Raw genomic sequence first — 19,994 nt, 5'->3', positions numbered from 1 at the left:
AGCCCCCATGTAGCCCCCATGTAGCCCCATGTGGTCCCTGTATGGCCCCCAGGCTGCTGTCTGAATATCAGCCTGGTTTATGCACTTGAATATGAGTGAATGAATCTGTGCAGCAGCTGAGGGAGTTTCACAGATCGTTGTGTTTGGATTCACTCCTCCATGTGTCCGTCATGTTTCTGTGTTCATTCCCACTTTCCAAACACACACACACACACACACACACACACACACTAAGGTAAATTGGAAACTCCAACTGTGTGTGTTGTGTGTGTGTGTGTCTGGCGACATGCCCGGGGTTGTTCCTCATCTCTCACTCTGTTGCATGCTGGGATAGATCTAGCCCTCCGTCCGTCCCCGGGAGCCTGAACAGGATGAGCGGCTATGCAAAATAAATGGAATCATGCGTATCCCCAACCTGACATCAACGGTGTCATCCTGTGTGTGTGTGTGTTTGTGTGTGCATGTTTCCACTGTCTAAAAGCAGACAGGGGCTTTCCACATCCTTTGAGCCGTGAAACATTTGTACAGTAACCATATGAATCACAACTGAGAGCGCACTTTGCTCACGCACATTCAGGGCTTCATACCCACACAAAGTCATATTCTGTGTCTCAGTCAGACGAGGGGATGGACGGAGAAAAGTCCCTGCATCTGTTTTTCTTTTCCTCTAAAAGCAGAGGACAGAAAGTAATCTATTAGAAAAAAGTGAGGTTTCAAAATCAAAGGTCAAAGAAGTATTTTCTCTTTTTTTTTCTTTTTTTTTGCTTCATTTGGATCTTTTTAAAGTTCAGTTTCACTATCAACATGCAGTGTTATTTGACTTTTTATTTTTGTTTCTATTAAGCTCATATTATTTTAAAAAATAAAGTTATTCTCTTTATGACGAGAGAAAGCTGATTACTTCCCTCTCTTTATTTTCAGTTCACACATTTGGTGTGTGTTTTAATCATATAAGAGCCGAAACAAGAAGTAGGTGTTAAAATAGTTTATTTTATAGAGAAATTATTGCAAGTGCTTGTACCAGGTCATGGTTTCAAGTTAATATCATTTCTCAAAAAAATAAAAAGCGTCCCAGCTCTGCCAGATCTGAAGATTTGTTTCCTTTTCTGTTTCTTGTATGATTTTTAATTTCAAATCTTTCAGCTTTTAGACACTGAAGGATTTTAGATCTTAAAGGGATAGTTCAACATTTTGGCTAATTGGTCCATTGCCATAATCCCTATAGTCATAGCAGTAGGTTCGTTACCTTTAATTGTCGGTGCAAGCTATTTTTAGAACGGCGGAGCAGAGCCGTGAGCTGCTCAGAGCTACGCTACGGAGGCTAATGGGATTTCTTGGTTTCCCTCATCAAACTCATCACATACACAATCCAACAACTCCAAAACGCTCTGGTGGACAAGTTGTGACCTGCACATTCACCACGCTATGAGATAATAACACAACGTTACCAGACAGAGTTGTTTTAGAGGTAAATTCATGCAAAACAGCTGATGTGCGTTCCCTTCAGGGACAGGTTTTCATCAAGCAGTCTCTGAATTTCCCTCTAAAACAACTCTGTCTGGTAACGTTGTGTTTTTATCTCATAGCGTGGTGAATGTGCAGGTCACAACTTGTCCACCAGAGCATTGTGGAGTTGTTGGATTGTGTATTTGATGAGTTTGATGAGGGAAACCAAGAAATCCCATGAGCCTCCGTAGCGTAGCTCTGAGCAGCTCGACGCTCTGCTCCACCATTCTAAAAATAGCTTGCACCGACAATTAAAGGTAACGAACCTACTGCTATGACTATAGGGATTATGGCAATGGGCCAATTTACCAAAATGTTGAACTATCCCTTTTAACCAACACATTTTTTGTTTTTGTTTTTTACTTTATTTCCACAGTCTCAGTCTTTATATCATATAATATTTGGGATGTAATCTGAAAGCGGTGTCCCTGTGCCTCTTCCCTCCTGCAGCTCAGCCTGTTCTGTACTGGTGCTCCAGAAACATGTCAGTGTGGAGCAACGTGTCCTTCTACCTGGCCGTCCTCATGAACCTGCTGGTCTGCTTCTTCTACCCCCTGGAGGGCGTCCACGGAGGTCAGTCACCGGTCACCTCCTCCTTTACTCACGTGAATGTTTCTAAATCGACCTCTGCAGCGACTCCTAGACGACCCTTCTCCTCCTCCTCCTCCTCCTCCTCCTCCACTCACGTTTTTATTTTCTGAACATGAGTCGTTGCCTTCAGGAGAGAGTTTTAGAGCCATTAGTTGTAATGGCAGCTGTGTTGAATGTTCCTTTATCCCTACTTCTACCTGAGGAAGTCAAGACCTCTTCTTTTATTAGTAACTATTTTAATTATTACTCAATTTTAATTATCATACAAACTATTAATATGCACTTGATAAAGCACCATATCCTCAAGTACTACTGTATGTCCATCGTCTTTGCTGCTGAACCCACACTTGCCCCCAATCAATGTGAATGTGTGTGTGGATATCTGTGTGAGTGTGACAGACAGTGTAAAACGCTTTGAGTTTCTAGTCCTAGAGACTAGAAAAGTATATTTTTATTATTATTATTATTATTTATCTTTATTTAACCAGGAAATGTCCCATTTACCATAATGTAGGCTATGTACAGTATGTACACGCCCAGGACAGATTTCCCTGAATGGGACAATAAAGTACATCTTATCTTATCTTATCTAATCTTTACATGAGACATAAGACTGTTTATTACTATTATTCATCCCACATGGTGAATTTAGTTGTTAGTAGCATACAAGGAAAAAAATAAATATAAAATATAGGGTTAGGGTTAAATAAAGAGTTGAAAAATATACGTATAAAACAAAAAAAAATGGTATGAATGTACTGCTGTGTGTGTGTGTGTGTGTGTGTGTGTGTGTGTGTGTGTGTGTGTGTGTGTGTGTGTGTGTGTGTGTGTGTGTGTGTGTGTGTGTGTGTGTGTGTGTGTGTGTGTGTGTGTGTGTGTGTGTGTGTGTGTGTGTGTGTGTGTGCGCGCGTGTGTGTTCAGACCCTGGCTCTAGAAAACAGGAAGAGTGAGGCCTTGTTGTTGACAAGTTTCTCTGCAGCAAACTGCATTTTACAACCTGCACTGACATGATGTGTGTGTCTGTGTGTGTGTGTGTTGAACAGGGAAAACATCTGAGGGTGTGGTTGTGGGGGGGGGGGATCTCCTGCGCTGGTACCAAAACATTCCCAACCTCTTCTCAGTGCCATGTTATAATCAGCTCATTTAACTCTTTGTTTTCTTTCACACTGTGACATAAGCACTAATCTGGAGAGGTGTGTGTGTGAGTCAGTCACAAGGTGCAGCCACCCACAGAGACACACTTTGAAGATCTGTGGGCTTTGACGCTGACCCACTGATCTTTTTATCGCAGCAGCAGCAGCTCTGATCACCTGACCAGGATCAGGATCAGGATTTAGATGCAGGACCTGAGAAACCTGTTGTTTTTTGTTTTGTTTTTGTTTTGTTTCAGACACACCCTTACATGCACAGACACACACATACTTAACCTCTGATTTGCCTGTGAGCACCATGGAGACCGTGATGACACAACAACAACAGCACCAACAGGAGAGCAGCCTGTCGGAATTTAAAGGACAATTCCGATCAAATTCAACTCGGGGCTGTATTTTTCTAACATTTTAGGTCTAAAAGAAGGAATCTAAAGATTTTCAGTTTATTTGCTCCTGTTTTGCGGTAGTTGTGTCTGTCCCCGCATCGCCACGGCAGCGATGAATGGGAGCGGATGGAAGTTCCGCTGCTTAGGCTGTTTACATCCCTCAAAACCTCAATTTTTTTCCACAGACAGCGTCAGATGGCGACTCAAACATGCACCGAGAAGTTTATTTACTTCAAGTAAGTCAAGAGTTGATATTCCTGTGTTTATGACACAAAACGGGAGCTTCCGACTGCACGTGAACACACCGAGCGTCAACTTGGGTCTCGTGCGAGACTCCGGGAGACTTTGAATTAGATCTAGTTTTACAAACATGTCGGCTTGCTTGAAGTAAATAAACTTCTCGGTGCATGTTTGAGTCGCCATCTGACGCTGTCTGTGGCTTTGAGGGATGGAAACAGCCTAAGCAGCAGAACTTCCTTCCGCTCCCATTCATTGCTGCCGTGGCGATGCGGAGACAGACACAATTACCGCAAAACAGGAGCAATTAAACTGAAAATCTTCAGATTCCTTCTTTTAAAACCTAAAATGTTAGGAAAATACAGCCCGAGTTGAATTTGCCCGGAATTGTCCTTCAAACGTCAGAGCTTCGGATCGGCTTTGGTGTTTCTGTGATCACTTTTCTGAACTTTAGTGATAAAAACTGAACTTCCCCTTCTCATCTGTCGCTGTTTATCGAACATAGTGAGAATAAATCCTGAGAGCAGAGAGTTAGTGAAGGGACTGAATGTTCCAGTTTCCTCTGGAGGCCGGTCGGTGTGTGAGACTTCATCATCACGTGAGTGTGCAGCAGCAGCAGCAGCAGCAGTAACATACCTCTGTCCTGCTTAAACAGGCACTTTTATGGCTTTGGGCCCCTGCCTTCACTCTGTTACTCACACTCACACACTTACACAGACTTACACACACACTTACACACACACTTACACACTGCTGCTGCTGCTCTCTTGCCGCCGCTGTCCTCCCTTCTTTGCTTGGGGCTTTTGAATGAGGGTTATAAGAGCAGGAGATCTAGGTCAGTGTGTTCTGTCTGCATGCATGACTGACTGGCTTGTGATGAATAACTCTGCTTAAACACCACACATTCATACCACATGCTTCCACGCACACGCTGCACACACACACACACACACACACTGTTGATGTTATATTGTGTTTGCACACAATCATCTGCCCGAATATCAGACTGCAGTCTCAGGGAGGCACTGAGTTTTTTTTTTTTTTTTAGGGGGGGAGGACGTAAGCACAGTTCGCTGTCTCTCTCTCTTTGAGTCTGCCACATCACCGGAGCTGTGTGTGTGTGTGTGTGTGTGTGTGCGTGCATGTGTGTGCGTGTGCTGCTCGTTCCTCATGAATCTTTCAGCCGAGGTATTTTTAGAGACGGCTGTTATGTAAGTGGCACCTGTCATGTGATCTCCACAGGGACTGGGAGGGGAGGGAGGAGAGGGAGGGAGGGAAAACTAGAGGAAGGAAAGGAGACAGAGATAGAGGCAAAGGTGGGAAGGAAAGGAAGTAGGAGGCAGGAAAGGGAGTGAGAGAAGGAAGCTTCCTTAATCCTCACAGTTATGCCCCATTTTCCTTTTTCTTTCTCTTTCACCCGATCGGTTTTTCTCGTGATCGACACCTTCATCAGCTTTTCTGAATGTTCTCTGACATTGTTCAGAGCATGCACACACACACACACACACGCACACACACAAACAACAACAACAGTGGTCTTGGTATTTTTTTTCTTTCTTTTTTCTTTTTTTTAAACAAACAGGAGTGAGTTACACAATCAGCAGCAGGTTTTGGGTGTGGCCTTGTTTTTTAGCCCGGTCAAGGGTTTTAGCCTGAGTGACACATTGCCACATGAAACCCATGACTAGGATGCTAATCCTGGATTTGCCCCAGGATCAAGAGAAGCATCAGGTAGGCTCTCACTTAAGCTGAGTGCATGCACACACACACACTCACACACTCAAAAAAAAAAGTATGTCATATACTTCTGAGTGTTATGTAACCGCCTCTCTTTGAGTTCAAAGTCTCAGTAATGAAGGCTGGAGGCCACAAGTCAGTGAGAGGCTGTTGATCCAGACGAGGAGCTGCTTAAAGCTGCAAACTGCAGCGTCACGCTCTCAGCACAACGTCTTAATACCCCAATAAATATGACACATGTGGTTTAGGAGGTTTCATGTACAGAGGCATCATGCAAAAGTTTACCCCCCCCCCCCGGTCCAAATGTCTGTTAATGTGAACAGTTCATCAAGTGGAAGATGAAATGATCTCCAGAAGACATAAAGTTGCAGATGACACATTCACTTTACATTTTAAACTATATATATTTAATTTCATGTTCACATTTGACAAACTGTCAGAAAAGGAAAACTGGAAACTATCCCAGTGTGTAAATAGTAAATATCTTGTCTGATACCTTGGTCAAAGTTCTCTGAGAGCTCAAGTCTCCTGGGTTTCCCATTCTTTTGCAGGCTGCTGCTTTGTTTCCCTTTTTCACTCTGAAAATGTAGAAAACTCAAATAATACACTGATTTTGATTAAAATATTGAAAAAGACTGTTTCATGTTTAACTTTATGTCTTTTGCAGATCATTTCATCTTCCACTGGACGAACTGTTCACATTAATTGCCCAAACTTTTGCATGACACTGTGAAGCTTTGGCTCTGCATTAATGCTGTTAATGCAGAGTATTAACTGTTCTCCCTCTTTCTGTGTGTGTGTGTGTGTTGTTGTGCGTCCGTCTCCTGCAGGTATGCTGGACCCCCACCTGTCTGCGCTGCTGTGGATGGGCGTCCTGGCGACACTGGCCATCGTGGTCATCATGCCTCAGCCAATGGGCATCCGCGCCCTCGTCATCGTCACCATCCTCCGTCTCATCTTCTCCGTCGGCCTGGAGCCAACGCTCTTCCTGCTCGGCGCCTTCAACGTGAGTGGACTGAGTTAGTTAGTTAGTTAGCTTTGTTTTGTTTTTCTAAATGACCCATGATTCAATCAATCAATCAATCAATCAATCAATCAAATTGTATTTATATAGCACCTTTCAAAGCAAATCAATGCCGTTCAAAGTGCTTTACATTTTGATTGAAAAAGTATATATATACAGTATAAGAAGTGAAACAAGAAGAATAACATGGAAACTAATGCACGAAGATTAAAAACAACAATAATATATAGCAGTAAAAAATAAAATAAAATAAAAACACAATAAAATATGATAAAATATTTAAAAACAACAACAAAAAAACAATAACATTTAATAAAATAGAATAAAATGCAAGATAGAAATATAGGACAAAATGTAAAAACACTCAAAAGAAAGATAACACTAAGAGAGAAGAAAGTAATAAGATAGAAGACTGTAAAAACTGTAAAATGTAATAAAATAACTACAAGACTATAACATAAAAGCAAGATTAAAGAGATGGGTTTTTAGCCGACGTTTGATCGATCCAGAGAAATGAAACAACAGAAACTCTTGTTCTCTGGTGCAAACTTGTCAAATGCGAGTAAATAGTTATTTTTTATTGCAGTTATGTTGTTTGTTTTGTTGGTTCAAGTTATTTTGCCTCTGTTTTTTCTGCTTTTCATGACATTTCATGGTGTAAAACATTTGATCTGCAAATGGATTTGACATTTGCATGCACAAAGCATCCAGAACAGAGAGAAAGGGATAAAACTCAGCAGCAAAGTGTTTTTTTTTCCCCACTGAAACCTTTGATTGTGGATAATCCAGAGACTTATTAGATTATTATTATTATTATTATTATTAGATGAAATAGCCCCTGTGACACCTGCTGAGTGTGTGTGAGGTATTCAGCGACATCATGTTTTGGGTGAAGCCAGAAATCTCCAAGACAAAAATAAACATGGACGAATTTTTCAAAGTGGTCAGGCCGGCTGGATCCAATTAACACCACACAGTTTATTTATTTATATATTTGTCATGCGAGGGAACCAAAACCCCTTCGAAGCTTTCTTTTCTACAACTGCGTGTGTGTGTGGTTTATTAGAGATTTTCCCCAGAGAACGGCTGAAACCGCCACCACTTCTATTTTATGGTTCGCACGCTCCGCTGTGTGCACTTTCACATTCTGAGAAATCTCCACCATGTTGGTTCCAGTTCTTCTTTCAACTCTCACTCACTCACACTCATGCCCACTTGGCAAAACCAATGCCACCGTCTGCCTGTAGTGCCCCCCCCCCCCCCCTTCATACCCACCACACCCCTCCCCCCTCCCTCCTGCCCTCCCTACTCTCCCCGCTGCTGCCAGCTCCTGGCTGTGTTATGGGGTGTGAAGTGCGTCACTGGACCCTAGAGAGTATGACACTAGATGTGCTCTTAAACACACACATATACACACATATACACACACGCACACATATGCACCAGATAAAGTCTTGCACACCACACACACCGTCTCTCTTTTTCTCTCGGCGCAGTTTCCACCTTCACATGTCGAGCAAGAACCCGGTTACTGAGGGGAAATCAGGTTAAGGCAGGAAATCAGAGAACACGTTACCATGGACCGCAGTAACCGGGATACCTCAAAATCTAGTTTACACGCAGCTGGCCAGAGGTCAGACAATGTGTGTGTGTGTGTGCATATTCATAAGGCTGACACAATCAGGACATTTTTTTCAATGAATTGACAACCAACAAATTGCGATTAAAGATTTAATTGTCTTTTTTTTTGATAATTTTATTTCACTATTATTATAGTATAAGCCTGAATGTAGTTTAATAATACGCATACACCTGAAGAAGAAGAAGAATGCAATCATAGATATATACACATAGATGCCGCATTCAGGCTTGTCAGGCACGTCAACACGGCCGCCATCTTGGGTCGGGGTTTCTGACCATAGACATTTAAACGTCTGACAAGTCAGACCCTTGTAGAACAAATTTCAGTGTATGTATGCATGTGGGTGTGTGTCTGAGTATGTAAGTATATGTTTAATATTAAAAAAAAAGTTTTTTGTTTGTTATATCATAAACATATGTCGGACATTTATAATAAACCAAACGGCTTGAAAATCGGTTAAATATTCAGTGAGTTATGACGATTTTAATAGTTGATAGACCTCTGCCTCTGTTGACTGCACTGCAAAAACTCAAATATCTTACCAATAATATTTGTCTTATTTCTAGTCATTTCTAGTCAAAACAAATCTCATTATACCTAAAATAAGACTCATCACATAAAAAGCAGCTTGTTTTTAGACACTTTCAAGCCTATTTTCACTTGAAATAAGTAGAAAAATTTTCTTTCTTATTACAAGCACAAAAAACTTCCTTACACTGGCAGATTTTTCTACTTATTTCAAGTGAAAATTAGTTTGAAACAAGTGAAAATGATCTACAGTATGAGTCTTATTTGGATGAGTTTTGACCAGAAACTAGACATTTTGTCAAGAAATAAGACAAATATTCTTGGAAAGATTTTATGTTTTTGCAGTGTAATGCAGTAAGTAGACACGGCTTCCCCCGACCCAAGATGGCGGCTGCGTTGACGTATCGTTCCAATGGACAGCAGCGTCAGAGGCGGCAGCTATGTGTATATATCTATGATCGCAATGCGGTCATTCAATATTAGAAATCAACAGTTTGTGGCTCCACCCATGTGTCATTACACCATAGAAGAAGAAGAAGAAGAAGAAGGGGGCGCAGCGTTATGATGTCATTAAAAGAGGACCAGTCAAACCTCAAACAGTGGAACATGACGAGGAAACAGTGATGACATCTAACCTTTCTGTTAGTTTCTTCCAACTGAAACCATTTGAAACGTTATGCAAAATAATCGCAGCTCAAATGATCACGATCAGGCGATTATGTGCAGAGTAATCGTGACAGTGTAAACTTTTCTAATTAAAGTATAAAAACTGATCTTTTAAAAAGTTTTTTGTTTTTTTTTGTTTTTTTATGTCTGTCTCATTCTTAGTCAGACTTTATATTTTGTCTTCAAAGCATGAACTGCAGCTGACCTCTGGTTTCATTCAGCATCATTCACACTGATGCTTTTCCTGTCTGTTCTTCAGATATTATACACACACAAACACACACACATACACACCACGCACACCCATCTGAAACTCCATCTGGTGTATTCATGGCCAGAGAAGTCAGGTATCTAACCAGGTTTCTGTTAATCCCTCTACCTGATGTTAATGGAGTGAAGTTTCTGCAGAAAACCAGGTTACTGAGGTGTGTCAGTGTCAGTGAACTCATTTCTTCTCCACCACATCCAGTTCCACCAGGTTTCTGTCAACACATACATTCATTACACTGATTAATGTCTGACTGTCCTGCTCTGCTCTAATTATTATTAACTCCATCTATCTATCTTTCTATCTATTCCAGGTTTGTAATAAAATCATCTTCCTGATAAGTTTTGTGGGAAACCGAGGAACCTTCACGCGCGGCTACAAAGCCATGGTGATGGACTTTGAGTTCCTCTACCACCTCCTCTACCTCATCATCTGCTCTCTGGGGGTGTTCGTCCACGTCTTCTTCTACAGTCTGTTGGTGAGATACACACACACACACACACACACACACACACATAGACACGACACCTTTGCACAGGCAGACTGGCAGCTGCTGCGCTATATGAAGGCAGCAGGGTTTGAGTAAAACCACATGTAAAATACTTTTGGCTTGTTCTGAATGGAGCCTTGGCTTTCCATCGCGGTGCATTCAAGGACATGTCGTGCTACCCAGCCAGGAGTTGCCTTATTTGGTGTTTATTTGCTGTTGTTGTTGTTGTTGTTGCTGATGTGTTTAGTGCCGTCTGCCGGGGCCTCAGGTCTGCTTCTTTTTTATAACATGTCAGACTCACGCTGCCAATATTTGGGGATGTTTTCCATTCACACAGACACAAGCAGCTCCTCTGCAGAACATATTTTTTATTTATTAGCTCGTAAAAAACAAGATACTGAAAAAAATACAGCTCATACTTTACAGGATGGCAGAGTAGAACCAAAATAAATGTTCTTTGTTTTTGCATTTCTTATGTCATTTTGCAGTGTCTTTAAAGGGATAGTTCAACATTTTGGCAAATTGGCCCATTGCCATAATCCCTATAGTCATAGTAGTAGGTTCGTTACCTTTATTTGTCGGTGCAAGCTGTTTTTAGAACGGCGGAGCAGAGCCGTGAGCTGCTCAGAGCTACGCTACGGAGGCTCATGGGATTTCTTGGTTTCCCTCATCAAACTCATCAAATACACAATCCAACAACTCCAAAATGCACTGGTGGAGAAGTTGTGACTTGCACATTCACCACGCTATGAGATAATAACACAACGTTACCAGACAGAGTTGTTTTAGAGGTAAATTCATGCGAAACCGCTGATGCACGTTCCCGTTGGAGACAGTTTTTCATCAAGCAGTCTCTGCATTTACCTCTGTGCAGGTCACAACTTGTCCACCAGAGCGTTTTTGGAGTTGTTGGATTGTGTATTTGATGAGTTTGATGAGGGAAACCAAGAAATCCCATGAGCCTCCGTAGCGTAGCTCTGAGCAGCTCACAGCTCTGCTCCGCCGTTCTAAAAATAGCTTGCACCGACAATTAAAGGTAACGAACCTACTGCTATGACAATGGGCCAATTTGCCAAAATGTTGAACTATCCCTTTAATCGTGCATCTTTGTAATCTTTGTGTGTTTTCTGCCGCTCTGCTCTGCAGCTGTTCGACCTGGTCTACAGAGAAGAGACTTTGCTGAACGTCATCAAGAGCGTGACGCGTAACGGCCGCTCCATCGTGCTGACGGCCGTGCTGGCGCTCATCCTGGTCTACCTGTTCTCCATCGTCGGCTACATCTTCTTCAAAGACGACTTCATCCTGGAGGTGGATCGGATCCCCAACACGACCACGAGTGAGGAGGAAGCGAGTTTCAAGTTCAGTTTTTTTTATTTGTTTAGCACACAAACATCATCATGAACTCAACCGTCCTCCTCCGTTTTTCTCTCTGTGTTTCTAGAAAGCGGAGCCAGTCTGGCCGGAGAGTTTCTGTCCGAAGGAATGTGTCGAGGAGGGATGGATGAGAACTGCACCACAGTGGCCCAACAGGAAGGTAATGTAAACCACAACACCTCAGTTAATCTCTTGTATTTATATGTGAATGGATGTATTCTGTGGTTTATATCAGTTAGAAGTCAGAACTAGACTCTATTCTCTATTACTATTTTCCTCAGTGGAGCCGACGCACAGCAAAGTAAATTTAGAGAAGCATAAGAAACAGAAGTAAAAGCAGAATATGGAAAAAGTTTTAGATAATAAAACAGATCATATCTGATCAAAGTGAAAGTTTAATGATGGATGGATTTATTGAGGCTCAGGTTTGACTTCATCTTCCTGGAGAAGTTGTTTCATGTAGTAAAAGGTGTTTGGTGATGCGTTTGTGGGCCTTGTTTCTGTGAAATCCAGACAGTGAACACGTCAGAAACCTAGGTGTGACTTTTGACGAAGACCTTAACTTCCAAAAGCACATTTCTTGTATTTCCAAAACTTCCTTTTATTATTTACGGAACATTTCTAAAGTTAGATCACTTTTCTCTGTATCAGACTCTGAAAAATTGGTTCACGCATTCATTTCTTGCCGTTTAGATTAGACTGCAATGCTCTTTTCTCCGGATTAACAAATCATTCAATCAACAAACTTCAACTCATTCAAAATGCTGCAGCCAGAATTCTAACAAAAACAAATACTATAGGTACGAACACATGACTCCAGTAAGATCTTACTTGTTGTTTTTAAATCTCTTAACGGTGCTGCCCCTCCCTATGTTTCTGACATGCTCACTCACTCAGTATACACCAGCACTATGAATGTGTAAAAAATCAATTATAGGCTACTATAAATATAATTATATTTCTAATTGTATAATATAGGACCAATTATTAATCCCCCAGGGGAAATGTTTGAATTCTTTCAGTGATTATTTGTCATCAGTACAAAATGTTTATGTTTATTTAAGTCATTTTTCTTTTACAAATGACACACTAACATTTAAATACCTACCAATTCAACGTTACATTTGTTTTCGTTTCGTGTGAGCTGCGCTGATCTGCCAATATGGTTCCAACATAATCTTTTATGGAAAGCGACGGTATTGAGAAATCTTTACGATTAATTAATTATTAGTTAGTTTTTTAATTCGTTTTTTTATAATAATAATAATACATTTTATTTATAAGCGCTTTTTCAAATGCTCAAAGACACTTTACAGTTTAAAAATCATAAAATACAGCAATTTAAATTAATTGTTTGTTTGTTTGTCTAACACGTTGGCTTTTCTTTTAATTTGTACTACTCACATGTATTGCATCTTGCTTTTATCCTGAAGGAGTTTATGCTCGCCATATGAAATGTGCTATATAGATAAAATTGACATTGTTAAAAAAAAAAGTGGTAAGGAATCACACGCTCATTCATTGAAGAAGTTATTTAGGAACATTAGGAAATGTTTCTGGTCTTTGTTGAACCACAGCGAGTGAAAAAAAAAACTGAAAGGATGTTTTTGTTTTTTTTCCTTGTGTGGTGTTTTTTTTTTCACTAATTTCACACTGGAATTCATGTGACTCAGTCGACTCTGTCATTTGACCAGAATAACTCTCATGTGACCTCGCTGACCCACATGTGACATCAACATGTGAACGTCCAAAACGGGGTTAAATGGTGCGAGACCGTGTGTGTGTGTGTGTGTGTGTGTGTGTGTGTCTGTGTGTGTGTGTGTGTGTGTGTGTGTGTGTGTGTGTGTGTGTGTGTGTGTGTGTGTGTATGTGGGCGAGGTTATCTAAAATTAAGAGATGTAAAAAAGAAGATGATGATAACAAAGCCTCACTTTGAGGGTTTAGAGGAGAAAATAAAGTCTAAACACATAAACCAACAGGCCCAATAATAATAATAATAAAGATATATAGGTCAAGAGGTGCATGATTCATGATTGTTCGACTGAACATTGTGACCTGTTAACTTTTTTTTTTATCTCTCTGGATAAACCAGTTTGAGATGTCGCTGTTTCCTCTCAGTGGATCAGAATAAAAAGAAACGAAGCTGCTTCCACATTCCTGCTCAACACAAACATTTTTTACTTTGACTGCCGACGCTCACACTGTGAACCTAAACATGAAAACAAGCTCCAACAGATTATCAGGCTCTGCAGCTACGCCAAGGATATGTATGACCCAATAATAATAATAAATGAGACTTTACAAGGCTGTCGAATCGTGCTCTTATAGGACGGACGGGGAAAATTATTGTTCTTTATTTTATTCTACTTTTATTATTGAAATATTCTACCTACCTTTTTCTTTTCTTTTTATCTAGCAAAAAAAAAATCCCCTCTGGTTGATGAATAAAGTCATTCTGATTCTGTTTCGGATTCAATCTGAAAATATTTAAATACAAGCTAAAAGTCTATCTTGCGTTGTCAGTAATTTTACATCTCAATTTTGCATCTCAAGTGTCATGATAAACTTTCGTGCATCTGGAATCTGACGCGGCATGTGGCTTATGAAAGTTCAATCAAACCACAAGATTAACATCTGCGGTTATTATTGTTTGTCACACGATATGATGTGGCAGTCCATGAATTAGTCTTTTATTATGTGGGTAAAGTGTAACTAACACTTATGATGATAAATAGATGTGACATTCACATTCACATATAATCAGAAATGTTCATGTGTTATAAAAAATTGCAGCCATCTTCAAATTTCAAGTGGTTTCTTGTCAAGTTTTCATGCTGGTACCACCACAGCACCTTCATATAAACACCCATGCAGTCAGAACGGTGGAATTTATGCAAGTTTATGCAAATTTGCTCATGTCAACAAACAATTTCAAAAAACTTGTAATACATTTTTTGTTTGTCTTAATGTAAGTAATCAACTGGGTAATTTTCATGGAGATATCTAAAGGTTAAAAATTTGACCCTATTCACATGAGAAAATGTATGAAACGTATGAATGGGCTATATTTTGATCTTTTTCGAAACTTTCCCCTAATGGGAATCTTCTGGGCTTTTTTTCCCTCACTCAGGACATGTTGAGGATACAAAATCAGTTGAGTTTGCTTCTGTTGCAATCTGTTCAAAGTTGACCCCCGTTTTGGCTTAAAATTACCGGACTATTAGTGTAATGAACTGATATCGTGTTTCCATCCATTAAAACTGAATCTCCATGACGATATGTTACGATACAAAACAGACTGTTTCCCTATGTGTTGGACTTTGTATCCGGTTTATAAAGAATTTTTAAAAAAGTCTGGTGCTGCAGTGATGTAACCGTGCTGCACTTCTGAAGGTCTGTAAACAAAGCTCCACCTGCCAGCCTCTAAATAAACTCTATTTATTTCTTTTACAGGCTTTTTTTTCCTGCCAAAACCTTTATGAGATTAAAGCTTTTTTTTTTTTTTTTTCCTTTCCTTTCCTTTACGTGCTTCCATCCTCAGACCGCAGCGATGACGATGAGGAGGAGAGCGACATGGAGCGGACGTGTGACTCTTTACTGATGTGTATTGTGACTGTGCTGAGTCACGGCCTGAGGAGCGGAGGGGGCGTCGGGGACGTTCTCCGTAAACCGTCCAAAGAGGTGCGTGTGTGCAGCAGTGATGAGGCCTGTGACTGAGTGTGTGAGTGTGTGAGTGTGTGTGTGTGTGTGAGTGTGTGTGAACTAACAGGGTGTAGCAGCAGCTGCAGCCCCGGTCATGTGAGCTGGCTCTGGGCCCATCAGACTCTCTCAACTTGTTTTCATTTCCAAAGCATGGAAGTTTCACAATCTTTCCTTACAGCTGCATCGCCTCCGCCTCGGCTGAGAATTAAAACCTCAAAATAGATTTCCACCGAATTCAGGCTGAACCACTAATGATGTCAAAAGAGGATGTGAGTGTCTGCCTCAACGTCGTCGCAACACACAACGCAAGACAAGTTGAGGGAAAAAAGTCTCACTTTGTTTCCTTAAAGTCATGAAAGTAGAAGGTTATTTCCCCTCAGGCTCACTCCATTACTGCTGAGGAGGATTAACTCAGAATGGGAAATAAGTCAATTAAATCGTGCATCACAGTCCATCACAGAGCCTTTGGATAGAAAATATGCAAAATAAACATTTCTTCTTTCTTTTTCATCTTTTATAAAGTCCTATCTTTTGAAATCGGGCTGCCCGGGCCTGACCGGCTTTCTGTTAGGGCAGCATCTGGCCGGGTTACACCTGAGCTCTTGTGTTTCCATTCACATCCATGATGACCAAGGTTAACCTAATTTCATCCCCGGCACATGTTTACGTTGACGTTGCTTGCCCTCTGGGTCAAACGTTAAATATTATTAAAGGGATAGTTCAACATTTTGGCAAATTGGCCCATCGCCATAATCCCTATAGTCATAGCAGTAGGTTCGTTACCTATAATTGTCGGTGCAAGCTGTTTTTTAGAATGGCAGAGCAGAGCCGCGAGCTGCTCAGAGCTACGCTACGGAGGCTAATGGGATTTCTTGGTTTCCCTCATCAAACTCATCAAATACACAATCCAACAACTCCACAACGCTCTGGTGGACAAGTTGTGACCTGCACATTCACCATGCTATGAGATAATCACAGAGCGTTACCAGACAGAGTTGTTTTAGAGGTAAATTCATGCAAAACCGCTGATGCGTGTTGCCTTCAGGGACAGTTTTTCATCAAGCAGTCTGTGTATTTACCTCTACAACAACTCTGTCTGGTAACGTTATGTTATTATCTCATAGCGTGGTGAATGTGCAGGTCACAACTTGTCCACCAGAGCGTTTTGGAGTTGTTGGATTGTGTATTTGATGAGTTTGATGAGGGAAACCAAGAAATCCCATGAGCCTCCGTAGCGTAGCTCTGAGCAGCTCACGGCTCTGCTCCGCCGTTCTAAAAATGTCTTGCACCGACAATTAAAGGTAACGAACCTACTGCTACGACTATAGAGATTATGGCAATGGGCCAATTTGCCAAAATGTTGAACTATCCCTTTAAAATATTGAACGATCTCCAATGATCTGAAACCGTCTGTTGTTAATGATTCCACCTTAGTTGACCGCAGGTTTCTGTTCCTCTCCTCACAGGAGCCGCTGTTCGCAGCCAGAGTTATATACGACCTGCTCTTCTTCTTCATGGTCATCATCATCGTCCTCAACCTCATCTTTGGCGTCATCATCGACACCTTCGCCGACCTGAGGAGCGAAAAACAGAAGAAAGAAGAAGTGCTGAAGACGACCTGCTTCATCTGCGGTGAGTTCGAGGCCTCCCGACGGTTGGTGAAGCTGTAAAACTCACTGCTGTTTTGACAGTTTTCTTCTTTATTCAGAGTCAGCCGGGACTCTTAATAAACAGCTCTTGTTCTTAGTAATCTATCAAAGAGAGGACAAACATGAACATTTATAAGTTCCAGCTGCTGCGGAGACGTTTTCATCCAACTGTTGCTAAGACAAAACGAGCAGCGAGAGAGTTAGAGCTGAAGTCTGTGTTTATTACAGATGGGATCTTTTTTTTTTACGTGGCACACACAGGCCGCTTCCTGAGCTAACTGTTAAATGGTAGCGTGACATGATGACTTTTTAAAAAACAAAACAAACTGGGACACAGACAGACAGACTGACTGATTGACGAGCAGAGACTCTGCGTCACTCGTCGTGCTCTTCCTCCGTCCTTCGAACGTCGCTTGGTTCATTCCCAAATTTCCCCTCTTCTTGGTGTGTTTGTGGTTTCTGGTAAGTTTCATTGAAGGTGTGTGTAAGTTTGTTGCAGCAGTCCTCTCTTCCTCCCCCCCTCCTCTTCCTCCTCCTCCTCCTCCTCCCCCTCACTCACTTCTCTGTCGTTCCAGAGAAGGCTGAGTCATGAGGGCTTCCTGCCACCGCTCCGCTTTGCCTCCATAATTCATGTCTGTCTCACACGCACACACATTTTCTCCCACTCGCTCCTCACACGCACACAAACTTAATTGTCATACCATATGTTTTTTTGTTTTTTTTTTGTGCAACTTAGCTGATTACCAAAACTTCTCTCCCCCCTCGGTCTAGCATCATCTGCAATGCATCATCGCCTTATATGTTCATTATAGGAGTCCTGCAGTGAGGGTGCAAATGCAAATGCATGTTAATGAATGTGAGCCCAGCAATACATATGTACTGTATTTGTGTGTGTGAGTGTGATGTGCGCGCGATGTGTGGGGTCAGGCCGTGAGGACGAGTGGTATAAGCATATGGAAGGAGAGCAGCATTATGTCACCCAGCCATCAGCAGCTCTGACTCACTCATATTAAATAAGGCCAGGCCACAGGGGGAGCTGCCGTCTCTATGGTTTCCACGGGGACCACGAGGGAACAGGAGATGCAGAGATTAGGAGCCGATCTCCACGGGCTTAAGTGGCTCTCCATCCTGCAGCTTGGTTTTATGAGCCATCGATCTTTTTTCTCAGAGTCCTGTGTTAGTGTTTTTTAGCGATTTGATTTACGTCAGGAGCTTCTTCGTCTTCTTGCAGGAGAGTTTTTACCTGTAGATGGATTTGTTCTGTGTTCGGTGAGTCAGACTCAGTCGCACGGTGAAATAAGAGCTTGTCAAGAGGTTCTGCAGCGATCACATACAGCTGAATAGGGTAAAAAGATATCACCATGAAACTTCCCAAGTTTATCACTTACATCAAGACAAATATTTTTTGTATTACAAGTTTTGTCAAATGTTATGTTTAAATATGTAAATGAGGCAATATCTAATGAAATCTGCACTAATTTGCATACATTTCCAGAACTGAAATCTGATCAATGGATGAAGCCCCTTTCAAAATTCTTGTTTTATTTTGTTGACATATTAGAGTCAGAAGTTTTTACAGAGGAGGATTTTGGATATCTCTTTTTATCACTCTGTAAATGAGAAAATACTGTCACCAGCCCTAAAAAAAAAAATCAGATTTCGCCATGTTTTTAGGAATAAAATGTTGTATAAATCAGGCTGTTAATGATATATCAACAAACCCATCTGTAAAAACCTTCAGAATATAGAAAGGGATCAAACTGGAAGGTTTGGTGTCTGTAAATGCTGCTGAAGTAGAGATTTCGGGCCCAGAGTCTGAGGAAAAACTCATTTTGAGAAAACGCCTGTAGTGTCTGTAGGGCGATACTAAACCTCATCCTGTAACATGGGTCTGAATGGAGATTCAGCTGCACAAGGTTTCATCCTTGAGTCCTTTCTCTCATCTGAAGCTCCTGTCACCACTCACATCCAAACAGTTATTCACTCACTTTAAGGGAGAGACTTGGCCTGTGTGTTTGTTCTTAATGGCCACAGCGAAACAAAAACAAATGTTCTCTTTTAAATGTCAGTTTCATTTTCAGGGACTCTGGAGCCTCGAACACTGACATAGTGAATAAAAACCACTGATGTCTGTTTTTATAAACCATACTCATCTTTAGTGAATCACCATCGGTCAGGTTGTATAATAATTCTTCGGTTGAATAATAAAGTTGAAGCTTTAAAGCGATCTCTGGTCTGGTTTTGGAGCTACAGGCGACACTCAGTAGTACGCGTTTTACCGATCAATCCAACCAAAAAAACAAGACAAAAACAAACAAAAAAAAACGTTGTCATCCTCTCGTTTCTGTCTTCAGTGCAGACAAAACAAAACCAAACAGAAAAATACCCTGCTGTTTCAGGGACGTCTGTCTGACAGCCTGTCGTCATGGCTGAGGCTCCATTTCCTCGAGTTCAAACCTATAATTTAGTCGGGATGTTCTCGTTGGAAGCTGCAACTGTATTCTGTCATTTTGTTGCCAAGATCGTCTACTATCTATTTATATATTTTTTTGTTTTGTTTTTTTCACACTTTCCCTCAGTCGAAGACTTCTCTTATGATTTCTAGCTGCTGAGTTACAGCGGCTGGTTTCAGTCTTGCACCAAGTTTCTTGTTTTTGGTCATATTTTTGCTTAAATACTTATATTCTTCTATTCTTCCTCTTCTAATATCTTTGTCCAGGACATGATCAGTCACAACTACATACCTCTACATCCCACACAGTATATATCCCAGAATGTCTTTTAATTTTGTTATGTACATTTTCCCAGAATGAGTCAAGTTCATGACTTTCCCAGAAGATTCTTGAATGGTTTCCTTCCTTCTTTCCACAGAACTGCCAGCGCGTACGTTGGGATCCAGTTTGTTTATTCTTCAGTTTTACGTGTACAGTAATAAATCAACGGGTTCAGTTTTTCCACCCAAATCCCTCCATTTTATTGAACTTGTACTTAAGAGTAAAGCTGCTATCTGATCTTTGGACTGGTTTTCTTCTGATCTTTTACC

At 41.1% G+C, this 19,994-nt stretch overlaps 1 protein-coding gene across 10 annotated transcripts in view; it reads left to right on the top strand.

Moving 5' to 3' along the window:
• LOC146986774 (inositol 1,4,5-trisphosphate-gated calcium channel ITPR1) overlaps positions 1–19,994 on the top strand; it is a 117,964-nt gene that overhangs the window by 91,653 nt on the left and 6,317 nt on the right. For all 10 annotated transcript variants that reach the window (XM_085775591.1, XM_085775589.1, XM_085775588.1 and 7 more), the window contains 7 exons: positions 1,957–2,079; positions 6,439–6,614; positions 10,050–10,214; positions 11,373–11,562; positions 11,668–11,760; positions 15,142–15,281; positions 16,769–16,934. In XM_085775591.1, the coding sequence (XP_085631717.1) occupies positions 1,957–2,079; positions 6,439–6,614; positions 10,050–10,214; positions 11,373–11,562; positions 11,668–11,760; positions 15,142–15,281; positions 16,769–16,934 (1,053 nt within the window). The remainder of the gene's footprint in view (positions 1–1,956; positions 2,080–6,438; positions 6,615–10,049; positions 10,215–11,372; positions 11,563–11,667; positions 11,761–15,141; positions 15,282–16,768; positions 16,935–19,994) is intronic.

This window comes from Trachurus japonicus, chromosome 5 (assembly GCF_045865225.1).
Source record: "Trachurus japonicus isolate A0001 chromosome 5, Traja_1.0".
Taxonomy (NCBI): Eukaryota; Metazoa; Chordata; class Actinopteri; order Carangiformes; family Carangidae; genus Trachurus; species Trachurus japonicus.
This window is presented reverse-complemented; position numbering and strand designations above follow the sequence as displayed.